General features: G+C 40.8%; 1 protein-coding gene across 4 annotated transcripts in view; it reads left to right on the forward strand.

The window, feature by feature from the left end:
* The window catches only part of LOC124146681 (protein stoned-B-like), a 149,384-nt gene that overhangs the window by 110,376 nt on the left and 24,640 nt on the right, over positions 1-14,368 (forward strand). For 3 of the 4 annotated variants that reach the window (XM_046517095.2, XM_046517094.2, XM_046517096.2), the window contains one exon: positions 9,860-13,726. In XM_046517095.2, coding sequence (XP_046373051.1) covers positions 9,880-13,726 — 3,847 coding nt within the window. In that variant the 5' untranslated portion in view covers positions 9,860-9,879. Of the gene's footprint in view, positions 1-6,388; positions 6,874-9,859; positions 13,727-14,368 lie in introns of those variants that run through there. The other variant, XM_046517097.2, reaches the window with a different exon arrangement.

Raw genomic sequence — 14,368 nt, forward strand, 5'->3', positions numbered from 1 at the left:
CCAAAATGCTTTTTCCTGCACACTGAGATTAAATCTTGCCTTCCATTTTATTATGAGCAAATAAGGATGTTGTTGTACACAATACTGAATGACTGCCAGTTATGTCATTCTGCTGAGATGATCGGGATGTATCTTTCTTTGAGTAAACTATTCACACGACTTCATCCCCCCTTAATGTTTTCTAATCAAAATTACGTGTTTCACGAGTAGTGTCCGATTTAAAAAAAATGAAACATACATGGTGAAAGCGTGAACTTTTGACTAACCAGCCAGGCCACACCTATACATTTTACAGTGTTCTTACAGGCTGGAAAAGGTCTTGATTTTCAATTTCTTGAATTTGTAAAGCCTTGATTTTTAGTGTCAGCCTTGAAAAGCCCTGAAAATACCCAAATAGTTTGATAATCCTTCAATTTGTACAAACTGACATATAATTGTTAATAAAATTGTTAAACAACACAAAAATATGTTTAAGTGTGGTTTATCACAGTGATAGATTTGTGTGCCAAAGAAGTTGTGACAGACTCAATTTATTTTTTGTTGGTTGTGAAAATTAATCTTGTTGGAAAATTTGTGATTGTCATACTACTTTTTCGGTCTTATGACTAATATATAGTATGCTGGATTTAATAAAATATTGACAGACTAAACCTAATGTTTCAGCAAGCCTTTCGTAATTTTAACTGGCCAAGGGCCAGCAGTTAAGTTGACCTCTGCTGGATACACACTAGATACACTGTGTTTTGTTTGACCAACTGAGGGAATTTCACCAGCATTTGTTATTGTCAGATCCCACTGACATTATGCTATTCTCCCCAATTACTGAAGATCCTTTTCTTTTCCACCACTGTAAATTACACACATTGTGCCTTTTTCTATAGAGTGTAGAAACTTCATGCAAGATGGATCACTTTCAATGCATGTATAAATCATGTCATCAAAACCAATGACGTGAATTCCCTCATACATGTTATAGGAATGAATAATTCACAGCGATAAAATTAAATTTTGTTGTGTTCATTGTAATTCCTGCATTCTGGTTAGCTGAATTGGTCATGTGTTATTGCATTTATTTCCCAATGAATGTAAAACATTCACCGACCAAAGCAAAGCGGTCAACTTTCACCACAATGGAACGTCGGAGAATCCCATATTATAGTCGAGGGAGTTCCCTTTTGCTCACCTGTGTCGTCATGCACAGGACTTTGTAGCGAAATTCATGCATATTCATCGTCCAAATCATCCTTCAAGGCCAAAGATCGAAAAGGAATGAAACAGCAAATGTGATGGCACCCTCGCCTGTGTTTTTTCACTTGCCTCGGTTCCACAAATTTCATGTCTTAAGGTTTCATTTCTAACATTTTTTCCAGTTGTGCCTTCCCGTTCCGAGGGAACTAATGTTTGAATCTGGCTGTACCCGACCATGTCGTTATAAAACAGCCGCCTTCTCCCTGACATTCTTGTTCCGGTTTGTTACAGTCTGACTATTGCAGTTCTTCTTGCCTGTTGCCTTGATTGACAGGTCCTCTGAACTTGTTTGATGCTACTCTCCATTGATTGGCTACATACTTTGTGGGCGTGTCAAATCATGTGCATAAATTAAACAATCTCCTGATTCATGTTACGCCACAGTATGTATTCCTACCTCTGGAATGTTTATTAATCTCATCATTTTTGTCTACTTTGATTATATGATTGCTTTTGAATAATCTACTTAAGGTTAATAATTTTTTCTTTGTCGAATTTAATTATAAGGATTGACTGTGTATTTGTTACGGTTAATTGAGGTATGAATCAGAAAACCGATGTGCAAACGTTTGTAAGAACCCACTATGCGGAGAGCGGAAGGTCCGGAGTTCGATCCCTGGCCGTGTCATACCAAAAGATGTTAAAAGATGATACTTGTTGTTACCCTGTCTGGCGTTTGGCATTAGGGGCTAAAACAAGAATTGGTCGGCTCTGAGTCAGTATTCTGTGTCTGAGCGGGGTATCCATGTTAAACTGAAGTAAATACATTCCAATTTTCCATGCCATCCCAAATAACTTAACTCAATACATATCTGATCTTCAGATGTTTCATAGTTATGAATCGTCAGCTATATGGCTTTTACAGGTTCTAAATGGACTGTCATGCTTTCAAGTCTTTGAATGGCATTTAGAAGTGATACACATAAGGAAGAGAATTTACTGCCGGATACAGTCTTGTGCAGTGCTTGAGTTCATTGAGTTCATATATCAAATGCAACTTTCAAAAAGTGCAACAATTTATTTAGAATATGAAAAAAATAATGAAAGTAATGTCAGCTTTTGTTAACTACACTGATGAAATCTAATCATGACTTGTTGCCTGTAGGTTTTATGTTAATTACAAGGTCAGGTTGGCCCAGTCGTCTAATCCCAACTCACTCACTCACTCACTCACTCACTCACTCACTCACTCACTCACTCACTCACTCACTCACTCACAGCATGTACAAACTGAACGTCAGCCTACTGCCTGAGACACTGTGTGAAAAGGCAGTCATTATAGCATGTAATTACTCTGTATTCATCTTGAAAGATGCGACCCCTGTTGCGTCAATCATCCATCATTAAGCCTGACCAGGATAGTGGTCGTTGGCTGGCCATTGATTTTCTGGCTGGTATGTTCCTTTGGTTTTGTACACCTACTGCTGCATATATCGTGGAACAAGGTCAGGACTAGCACAAGGTGGGAGGTTGAATATGGAGTGGTTGTGGTGGTGGTGGTGGTGGTGGTGGTGATGGTGGTTAGAGTAATGGATGCCTGCAAGTACTATGTACTTTATGTGGCAAGGTCAGGACTAGCACAAGGTGTGAGGTTGAATGTGGAGTGGTGGTGGTGGTGGTTGAATGTGGAATGGTGGTGGTGGTGGTGATGGTGGTAGTTAGAGTATAGGATGTCTGCAAGGGCTCTGTACATTATGTTGCAAGTTCGGGACTAGCACAAGGTGTTAGGTTGAATATGGAGTGGTGATGGAGGTGATGACGGTGGTGGTGGTGGTGGTGGTTAGAGTATAGGATGTCTGCAAGTGCTATGTACATTACGTGGCAAGGTGCATTAAGAGGCTGACTATGGAATGTGCTTTGTGGGGGTGGCCTAGCTATGTTGCATACATTATGTAGCAAAGAAGATAGCTTGTAAATAGAAGGAGAAATAGGCTATGGATTTCATATAGGAGTGGTTGGGGTAGTGGATACCTGTGTTGCTGCATTGGATATACGCAAGGGCGAGTCCACTTCCTAGTGAGACAAGTAAGCATAGTTCGTCACATCTCTGAGCGTGGGTGGCGATGAAGCTCTAACTTAATCAGCTTCACTGCCATCAACTCTTACATATGTGATACATTATGTAGCAAGGTCAGCACTAGAAAATACTGGGAGATGTAGATTATAGATTTCAAATAGTAGAGTCTGCCGATGCCTGCTACATACATATACATAGCCAGGACCAGATTAGTGAATGTTCTCGAGGTAGATTGTAGAGTGTGGGTAGCAGTGGCATTTGCAACGATAATGAATGCCTATGTTGCATATGTTTTGTAGGATGGTCAGAACTCCCTAACAAGTAGGGGGTAAATTAAGGTTTGGGGTACTGTTTTGGTGTGGTTTGGGTACTGTAGGCCTGTAAGGGCTTTACATGTAGCAAGGTCACAGTCAAGTGACGGTCAGTACCATACCCGTGCTCGTTGGTTTCACCAAAGTGGTAAACATCTAAGACCTGCATCACTTTAGGCTTTCCTCCCACATCAAGACAACATGCTGTGATGCAACTGGAAAACTGTTTTAGTGAGTGAGTGAGTGAGTTGCGTTTAACGCCGCTTTTAACATTATTCCAGTCATATCACGGCGTGTCTGCTTAATATGGGAGGAAAGCCCGAAGTGATGCAGGTCTCGGACGTTTACCGCTTTGAACCGGGATTCGAACCCACAATCATAGGTTTCTGGCATGCCCAAGGGACGCAACTCTGCAAAGTGAATCGCAGCACCTTAGACGACTGGGCCACCTGAGCCCCTTAAAGCAGCTTTAAACCCAACCCACTCACCTACACTCACTCACTCACTCAGGGTCTAGTGAATAGTAGGAGAGGTGGACATTTAAATCATATTTGGCATGGTTAAGGTAGTGTGTGCTTATGGATGATGCATTGAAGTCAGGACTAATGAATAATATTAGTAATAGTAACTGCTTATTAAGTGTGCAGCAGTTGTTAGGGGAGAGCTACATACATTTTATGGGTCACAGAAGCATTGGTAGAGTACTGGATATTTCCTTTTACTGCTGGATGGTGGGAATTGTCTATGACATTGAATATAAAATGGGATGTGCAGCCTGTGAACTCCTTGGGGTGGTATTCCAGTTTGTTCATGTAGGGCAGAAATGAATGTGGCTCAACAGGTGGAGATGGCATGTATTGAATGAGAATTTTATACAGCTGTATCTCAATTTGTGATGTTTGGTGAAACTGATGGTATGATTTTCTCGCCTTGATTGTTTGTGTGAGAAAATAATGATAATGTCAAACTGGAAGCAGGCCTGGACTGCTTGAGGGATGTGCCAAAATACCAATTTCTGCTGAAGTAATGCATCACAGTGGAAATACCCAAAAATCAATTGATGCATAATTCGTCTTTTGAATAGTTGCCTCAAGAGCACCAAAGTCAAATTAAGCTTGTATGGAATAAGCCTGCGTCTGAATGCCTGACTTAGTGACAGCATTCTGGTTAAAGGCTGTTGTCAAAGTTTAACCTGAATAGCCTGCACAAGTACCAAACACCATCTTGGAGCTAGCAAATATTTGCATTAGCAGCAGCTCTGTCATGTTGTTGTAATAGTGGTTAAGAGCTTTAGAATTGAATTTTGTAGCACTTGTTTTGATACAATTGGGATTTAATATCTCTTTCCATGTAGCCTTGTTTAGGTTGTTGTTGAGGTAATATGTGTTCTCGGGTCGCATTGTCATGGTGTCAGCGATAATATGGATCCCCATGCAGCCTTGTCATGATGTCAGAATAGAGGTAAAGTCCCTGTGTAGCATTGTTGTGAGGTGCAATAAGTCCCTGTGCAACCTTGTTGTGGTGTCAGAAGTGAAATAAGTCCCCGTACAGCCTTGTTATGGTGTCAGAAGTGAAATAAGTCCCCGTACAGCCTCGTTGTGGTGTCAGAGGTAAAATAAGTTCCTGTGCAGCCTGTAATGATTAATCCCCATGCCACCATTATTTGCATTGTATCAAGGAGGCATCTGTCATGAGTTTACATGCTGCCTTTTTGTCATGGTGACAGAAGTGTAATATAATTATTGATGCAGACTTGTGTGGAATAGGTACAATAGATAGATGCAATATGAATCACCAAAGATTGAGTGTCTTGTGGCGAGGTGTTAAGCCATCTAATGTGAATCATCATGCAGTTGTTGGCATGGTGTGGGAAGGTTGATTAAAGGTGTATGAATATGCCATTCACAGATATTTGTTATCCTGTAAGTGTCTTTGCATGTTCCATGTAGCCTTGCTGGCAAAGCGTGTCAGATGTGGGACACACGTTCTGATGCAGTGACCTTGGCACCTTGTTGATATGGTTGGAGGTGTGTGGAGTTTGTAGCTGGAGACTCCACTATTTAATATGAGACTCCACCAGTGAAATTGCATGCGTTTCAAATTAACATAGATTGTTATTCCCGTAGGCATGGTATCAGAGGCACGCCAGTGTGATATTAATTTTCATAGTCATGTGGTAGGAGTATCAAAGGTGTATGTGTGGGTGCAATGCTTGTAATGCTTCAGACTGTCTGGAGCAGGGTTTCAAAGCATTGCCACCCAGTCAGCACATGCATTGTGGAAGGTATTGATGACTTCACACCATCATTGTATCATATTCCATACTGAGGATGCAGAGCTGATGGCATCAAGCTTGTCACCAGTGCATTGACTGGTCAGTAATAAGCAGTATAGATTATCAGGGAAGAACTCTCAGCTACCATTTGCTGAATCCTAGGAACCAATGGGCCCAGTCATTGACAGGTGAAACAATACTTCATCCAATTTTGTGGAAAGTTTGCTTTCAGGCTTGGGCAACAGGCTTATGAGTCTAATCTGTAAGCTCACCACACTGCTTGTGAAGGACAAGAGGTTGTGTGGGAGAGGAGATCGGCTTCATTCTACGAACGGTATTGATTTTCCCCGACTTATTCGTCAACCTAAGCTCTGCTCCCGGCTTGAAGTATTCTCATTATAACCAGATCGACTCTGTGCTGAAAACAACGCAATATTCAATCCACAGATTCAAAATGGTTCACACACACTCAGTTGTTTAATAATTCATTCTCTTCTTCACAGCATTACTTCAACAGATTAGACATTCTAACTTCAACTCAATATATTTTATTAAAATTCCCATTCATAATAATGAAGTCCAGTAAGAGATTCACAATTATATGCAACATTTACCAAGCCTTTCCTTCCATTTATCATGAATTGGTGCTCAGAAGATTACTATTATGTTCCCAATGGACTTCTTTTACGACACAACAACCCTGATCCAAATTTGGAAATTATCGTAAATCTTATGCTGCACAAGTCATGTGACCAAAGCAAGCAGCGATTCCAAGTTCCGGCTGACACGAGAAACATGGTGGTTGTGACGACACGCTGGATGCTAACTCTTGCTCTAGAGTGACATCTAGTGCCATCACGCCTCAAAATTCCACCTACCACTTCTTACTTCCTGTTTGACTGCATCCTCTCTACCAATCGCTCCCTCGCACTGTGTTAATGTCCTCCACAACGTCTGTCAGCATTCACAAGCAGTTGGATGAAATTCCATTGGTGCCTACATCGGTTGTAGTAGTAAAGAAGGTAGGCTTGTGGTTAAGGTTTTGTATTTTTTGTGCTGGTATTGTTTCTGTCGTTGCACACCTGGACTAATATGAATGTGATTGTCCAGGGATCACGGAATGTGTGATTATTTATAATGAACATGCCTTTGTGGGCAGAGTGAATGAGGTTAAAAGCAAGCGTTAATGATCTGTGGTGGTTGTGAAGTATAGATTATTACCATAGCATATGTGTGGTTCCCAAGCAATGTCGTGATTAGCATAAGGTGCATTATTGATTGTTTCTAAGTGTTGCTGTTAAATCTTGTCATAGTTTTATCATCCATGGTGAGATAAATATAAATATATATGACATGTGTCTGTCCAAAGGGTTCTTCAGCTGGATCTGGCACATTTGTGACAGATAGTCTGGGAACCAGTGGATACTAATGTAATGAAAATAATTGTTCGGAATCAAACAATTTCACATGTTTCCTGAATCTATTGTTTTCAAAATGGCAAGATGAGTTCAGCAACCTCTGTTTGTTTTGAGTGAATTAATGATAAGTAGCAGACAGTTTGGCAAAGCAATAGAAACCATTCATTTCTCTCTGCCCTTGTTCAAATAATGATGCTTCAGGCAAACTGTTGAAAATGTGACATTTGTGCCTGAAGATATATGTAACATGGGACTGATTGTTTTGTTTTGGTTTGTGCTCAATATGTTCCCTGTGACGCAAGAAGAACATCTGCACTTGAGAGACAGGCTGATGCTATTTGCAAGTAGTTTAATTTATAAAGTGGGATGCGGGTTAGCGTTTCTCATGAATCAACAATGCACATGCGTATATACAATACAAGATTAATTAGGGTGGCAATTTTTTTCTTGTTAATGATCATGACATCTGTCACAATATTGCAGACCTCAACAGGTCACAGCTTTCACCAACGTCATTTTGTTATTTCTCTCGAAAAATCTACAGAAATAGGTATTACTTTGTTCGTGTGTGTTTTCTGGGTGTGTGGCCCAGGATTGTGGTGTGACCTATTTGTATTTTTGATTCTGTGACTGGAAAATTGTCGAATGTGGATACAAAATTGTACTCATTTAATGTTCATGCTCTGTTTTTATTGTTAATACATGATGGTATGGTATTCACATTGTGTATTTGTGTACAATTATTTTATGCTAGCAACCTGTGCATATGACCTTGACAATGGCCTTCAATTGGAGTGCTTGAGTTTGTCGTATGTGTTTATATTAAAAGTAATGAGGTTGTTAATTCCATAATTCAAACCGACACATTAGTTGCTCTGTCTTTCAAAGACATGTGTATTTATTTAGTTAAGCATAAAGATAATGTCTCACATAGATATGATGGTTGATTTGGGATCGGGTGGTCAGGCTCACTGACTTGGTTGATGCATGTCATCGATCCCAATTGCGTGGATTGATGCTCATGATCTCAATCACTGGATTGTCTGGTCCAGACTTGATTATTTACAGCCCGCCTTCATATAGCTGGAATATTGCTGAGTGCGGCCTTAACAAACACACACAAAAAAAATATGATGGTTGATTAACAAATGCAGAAACTTTAAGGCTGTGGACAAAAAGTACAAAACTTATAAGGAAATTGCTTGAAGAAATGATGAAATGTAGACGAGAGTGTGTCATTATAATCTGTTCAGAAGCATTCTTCTGCTTCACGACCTTGTTTTTGAGGCGGATTACATTTGCTCAGGTTACAGTCAATCCTGTTATGTTTTTACCATTTTGTAGTGCAAAGGAAACCTGTTTGTGTCTGATCAATATGTTGTTTTTGATATGAGTAGGCATTAACCAGATGTCTGTTATTGCAACACTGCTAAAAAGTGGTCTTTCATCTGGCACTGGGACCTGGAGCTGCCTTATCACAATTCAAGAATCTGTCAGCTTGGTGGTCAACTATGTGTGCAGTGACAATCAATAATAGGGAAACGTTACATGGTTTGTTCTCTGATAAATGCCAAAAAAGCTTCCTAAAACTTGCTGTCTTTGCTCAATATCTGGAGTTGACAGAAAGGAGAATAATTGAATAATCCCCTCTGATGCGCATACACAGGTCTGCCAGAAAGCATCACAGTTTACAATCCTCCTTGTATTTGGGGGATAATTTGAAAATTAAGTGGATCACTGTCCTTATTGCCATGACAACAGAGAAGTGTTTCTGAAGAGATCATTTGTATTCTGAAAAGCAGTCATCTTGGGTAGGAGAGTGTTTGTGTCCTTAGTGAAACCATACTTCAGGGCTTCAGATGAAAGTAGCAAGTAGCTGATTAACACTTGGATATGTTAATCCGTCATAACTTTCATGTTTTTAGCACAGGACTGCAATACAATGAAGCTATTGGCATAGCGTTACATTTTTTCTGGCAACCTTTAGCAACAGTATTTGAGCTCAGACTGAGGATGCACTCATACATCGCTATTGTTGAGGTTGTTCAAAACAATATTTGACTTGTCTGCTAACTTCCTTGAGGTAGTTCAACCTAGCAGGGACTGATTGCCCTTACTGAACAGACAAAGTATTTCAATTCCACACATTGAACTCAGAACTAAAAGCAACAGACTCTGGAACAACAGACTTTGGATGATATTCCATATACCTATTTATGTTGTATATATGGTGTCATGTGATAGCTGAGTTATGTCTTTGAATTGATTTGTATTTTTAGAGCCATGTAAAATGGTCAATGACTGATACAGTATTAACCTTGTTGATTTTCTGTCTTCATGTCCCACAGCTCTTGCATTTAACCACTGGTTTGTCTGGTCCCAAGATCCACTGGCTGCATTGATATTTCTCAAATATTGCTAACTGAGACATAATCGAACATACACTCAACTACACACTGACTGGCTGCAAAGGCACAAGAGAAAGACATACATAATTATATTTCTGTTTCCAAGGAGGTGAATTATTATTTGGGGGGAGAGATATGAATGTCTCGCTCATTTGAAATAATATTATGTTCTTGTGTTTCAGGTTGATCCTTTTGTCTAGAGATGTCCACTGGATCCTGGGATGAATCATCAAATTTGGTCCCAGATCTACCCTCGCCAATCACAACTGATAAAGATGACGTCTTTGACAAAGGAGAAACAGCTTCAGCCAAATCCAATGTAGAAAGCCCAAAGAGTAAAGGATCACATTTCAAAAGCAGCAGTCCATTTAAAAAAGCTAAAGCATCAAAAGGTCTTGGTTTTCTCATCCGAGCATCTCAAGGGGCACACAAAAGGAATAAATCTCCATCAAAATCACCTTCTAAGTCCCCATCCAAGTCACCTTCTAGAGAAAATTTAACCAAAGAATTAGCAGAGGATGAAAAAGTTGATGAAACAGTTAAATCAAAATCCGAACACTGGCAGGCATTCCTGCAGATGCAAGATAGGATAAAGACTAATGTTTTGAAAACACAAACAAGTTTAGGGAAGCTAGCTTCAGGTCGTATATCGCCATCTGGTCGCATCTCTCCATCAAAAGCTGAAAAGCGTGATTCAAAAGATTCTTCATCTGTTTCATGGACACAGTTTGATAATTCAGAAGCACTGTCATCTGAAGAGCCTGAACAACAGGATGTTGAAGAATTGATGTCAACGGAGTTAAACGGGAATGAAAACGGAAATGATCTCTCTGCTCTCATAGCCCATCCAGGGAAAGACCTACCTCATCTAAAAATCACTCCTGTGCACTCTCCTAGTCGCTCACCCCAGCCGCCTTACAGCAGTAGACGGTCAAGCATGGAGCAAGAAAACCTTACAGATATACTGGAGTTTGAGAAGCCAGTAATATCTGTTCCTCATCCGCCTACTCCAGCTGAGGAAGATCTGCTAGGCTTGTCATTTACAGATGACCCCAATGCAAATGTACAGCCTCAGAGTCAAGTCTTTGTCAATGAAGACCTCTTGGGACTTGGAGATTTTCTTAGTCACCCCGCCTCACCCTCAAAGGTCCAAGTGACCACTCAAGATACTGGAATGTCTGACTGGTTCTTGGGCTGCTCAACAAACCAAAGCAGTGCCCAGTCTTCACTCTGTTCTAGTCCCCTGTCCTTTGACCAGGACTTTCTCAATGAGCAGGATCAGATGGTTCCAGAGAGCACTGCAGTGTCTGATCTAGCTCGTAGTCTGGTGGATGACTTCCTACAATGGGGAGTAGAACAAGTCAGCAAAGAGCAAGAACAGACCCCTGGACCTGCAAACCCCTTCAAGTCAGAGGGAATACTTCCACCAAAGGATCCTGCTACCCCAAAGAAGAAGGCTGTGAGTTTTGATCCCTTTGGAACTGTTCATACAGAAGAAATTGATGGTATTTGGGGTTCTGTTGGAAATCGTCACAAATCAAGTGATAAAAATCCGACTGATACACTTGATCCATTTGCTCCGCAAAAAGAGACCACCACTATCAGTGATTCTCCGGAAACCAAAATCACAAAGCCAGCAATTTCATTCAGTGATGATGCATTTGGAGAACCAAGTTCATTCAGTGACCAAAGTGGGTTTGGTGATTCTGGTGCATTTGTTGAACAGACAACCACAGCCTTTGGTGATCAATCTGTAGCTTTTGGTGACCAGGCAGCAGCCTTTGGTGACCAAGCAGTTGCTTTTGGCGACCAATCTACAGCTTTTGGTGACCAATCTACAGCTTTTGGTGTTCAATCTACAGCTTTTGGCGACCTCTCTGCAGCATTTGGGGAAACAAATCCTGCATTTACAGATCAAAGTCAACCACAGACCACAGCTTCATCTAAAAACCCATTCATGATGGATACATCAAGTGATCAAGCTTTTGATACCCTACAGTCAAAACCTCAGGTGTCCTTCCAGCAAGATATGGATTTTGATGACGATTTCTTTGAAAAACATACAACATCTGCCCCTGCTGCTGACATCTGGGGTGATGGAGGATCTGTCACTCAAACTGCTAATCCATTTCAGGATGATCTCTTTACAACTGCAAGTATTCCAGCCCAATCAGCCAGTGAGAAGCTTGATCAACTTGATGCCAAACCCAAAAATCCTTTTCTGACAGCTAGTTTTGAAAACATTGCTGCAGAGGCAAAGAAAGCTAATCCATTTTTTTCGGATGATGCTTTTGGTGTGACAAATACAAATACGGATTCTGGAACAGGTGCAGCTGACTTCCTGTTTGGGGCAGGTTCAGCACCAACAGCTCCAGCAACAACACAAAACACAGACTCTGCCGACATATTTGACCCTTTCAAGACTATAATTGATGGTGAGCACCCAGATGATGTTCCTGTGGGTGGCCTTGGCCCTGTGTCCAACAACCCACAACTCAATAACTCAACGTATGACAATCTTGACAAGTTTGACAATGATAATGATAATGAGAAGGACACGTTCATGCTTGAAATCAAATCTCTTGATGCTGTCTCCAATGTTTCAACTGGCCCCCCTCCTGCTTTGCCTCCACCACCCAAACCACCAAAGTCTCCACAGATGCCCATGAGAGAAAACCCTTTTGACAGAGACTCTCCTCCTGAGGAAAACTTTGCCAAGTTTCAGGTGATGGAAGAAGAGACTCCCAAAGCAAAGGAACAGCGTGATGTGCTTCAGAGCATGTCAACTGAAAGCAGCACTCCTGAAGAAGAAGATAAGTTTGGGCCCATAGAAGAATTCAATGCTAAGTTTGAAAGAGATGGCTGGAAGTTGATGCTAAGGCAACCAACAAAGAAAAAGCTTGCTGGAAACAGATTTTGGAAAACTGTGTTTGTTAGGCTAGCTAAACCTAAAGAAGGTGGGCTTTTGTTGAAAATCTATAATGATGAAAGTGACAATGAACCCGTGCAGGAGCTGCCTCTTCAGCCATGTTACTCCATATCTGAAACAGCACTGCAACAGTTTGATCAGTTTGGCAAAATCCATACTGTCAAAATTCAATATGTATTCTACAGGGAAAGAGTTGGAATAAGACCAGAGAGGATTACCCCTTCATTTGTGCGTAAACCGAAGCCAACTATGATACTAGATCATGCACCTCAAGTGTCTGAACTATTGAAATTTGGCAGTTTAAGTAAGGATGATTTGAGGACATTTGTGTGGGAAATTGAAGATGCTTTCATGAAACTAGAAGCCCATAGAGAAAAAACCTTGTCCTATAACAAAGATGAGGTTCAGGCTGAGGTCTGGGATGAATACAGAGCTGTCATCAACAAGGAAGGACATGTTGAAGCCCAGAAGGCAAGAGTTAGAGTATTCTTTCTGGCATTTGTTACTGGCATGCCATCTTGTGAGCTGGGGATGAACGACCGGAGGCGGAAGGGGCGAGAAGTTGTGGGAAGGTATGACATTATTCCTGTTAAAACTGAGGATTGGATTAGAATAGAGGAACCAGAGTTTCACTGTTCTGTTGACTTGGATGAATTTGACAGAACAAACACTCTGAAATTTCATCCTTTAGATGCATGTCAATTTGAACTTTTACGGTTCCGAATACGCCCTAAAGAAAACCGTGAACTACCAATGCAAATGAGAATCCAACAGATTTTGAAGGGTCACCATTTTGAAATTAGGTGTGACATGTTAGTGACTGGATACCATGCAAACAGCAAAAAACATGGACAGTTTCCATGTGAGGATATTGAAATCCGATTCCCAATCCCTGAGCCATGGATTTACCTGTTTCGTTATGAGAAGCGGTTTGGATATGGCTCTTTCAAAGCAACAGCTCGCAAACCTGGCAAGATCAAGGGATTAGAACGTCTCACTATGATGGCTCAAGGGGCGCTCACTCCCACCATCATGGAGGCATCAGTCGGCAGTGCAAAATATGAGCACGTGTACAAATCAGTTGTGTGGAGGATTAGCAGGCTGCCAGAAAGAAATCATGGTAAGACTCCACTGTATTTTTATGTTGCTATTAATCACTTAATGGAATGTGTTTCAACTTAAATTTAGTTTAAGATTTGGTGGTTCATCCTGCCTCGTCATTTTCATTTATCTAATCAAGAATGCCTTTAAAGAATTCATGTTCCCAGTACAGACCCAGAGCCTCAATTTACAATAAACCTTGAAGAAGGGACAAGACTGGGGCCAATTGGCCATCATAGCAAGTTGATTTCATCCTTTTAATACCGATCATGTTTGTTGCTAACTGAAATGTTATTATGTATCTCAAAGTAACAGTTAGGGATTACCTGCCCATGAAGATCCGGGCAAGAATAGGTCTTCAGCAACCCATCCTTGCCGTAACATGCAACTATGCCTGTCATAAGAGGCGACTAATGGGATCGGGTGGTCAGGCTCGTTGACTTGGTTGATTCATGTTATCGTGTCTCCGTTGCATAGATCAATGCTCATCATATCAATCACTGGATTGTCTGGTCCAGACTCAATTATATACAGACTGCCGTCATATAGCTGGAATATTGCTGAGTGCAGCGTTTAACAACAAACAAATAGTGATTACCTTCATAACATAGCTATTGTCTGTGTGTGACACCTCACTAACAACACATCTATTGTATGTGTG

This window comes from Haliotis rufescens, unplaced genomic scaffold, assembly GCF_023055435.1.
Source record: "Haliotis rufescens isolate VD_foot unplaced genomic scaffold, xgHalRufe1.0.p SCAF_3, whole genome shotgun sequence".
NCBI classification, from domain to species: Eukaryota; Metazoa; Mollusca; class Gastropoda; order Lepetellida; family Haliotidae; genus Haliotis; species Haliotis rufescens.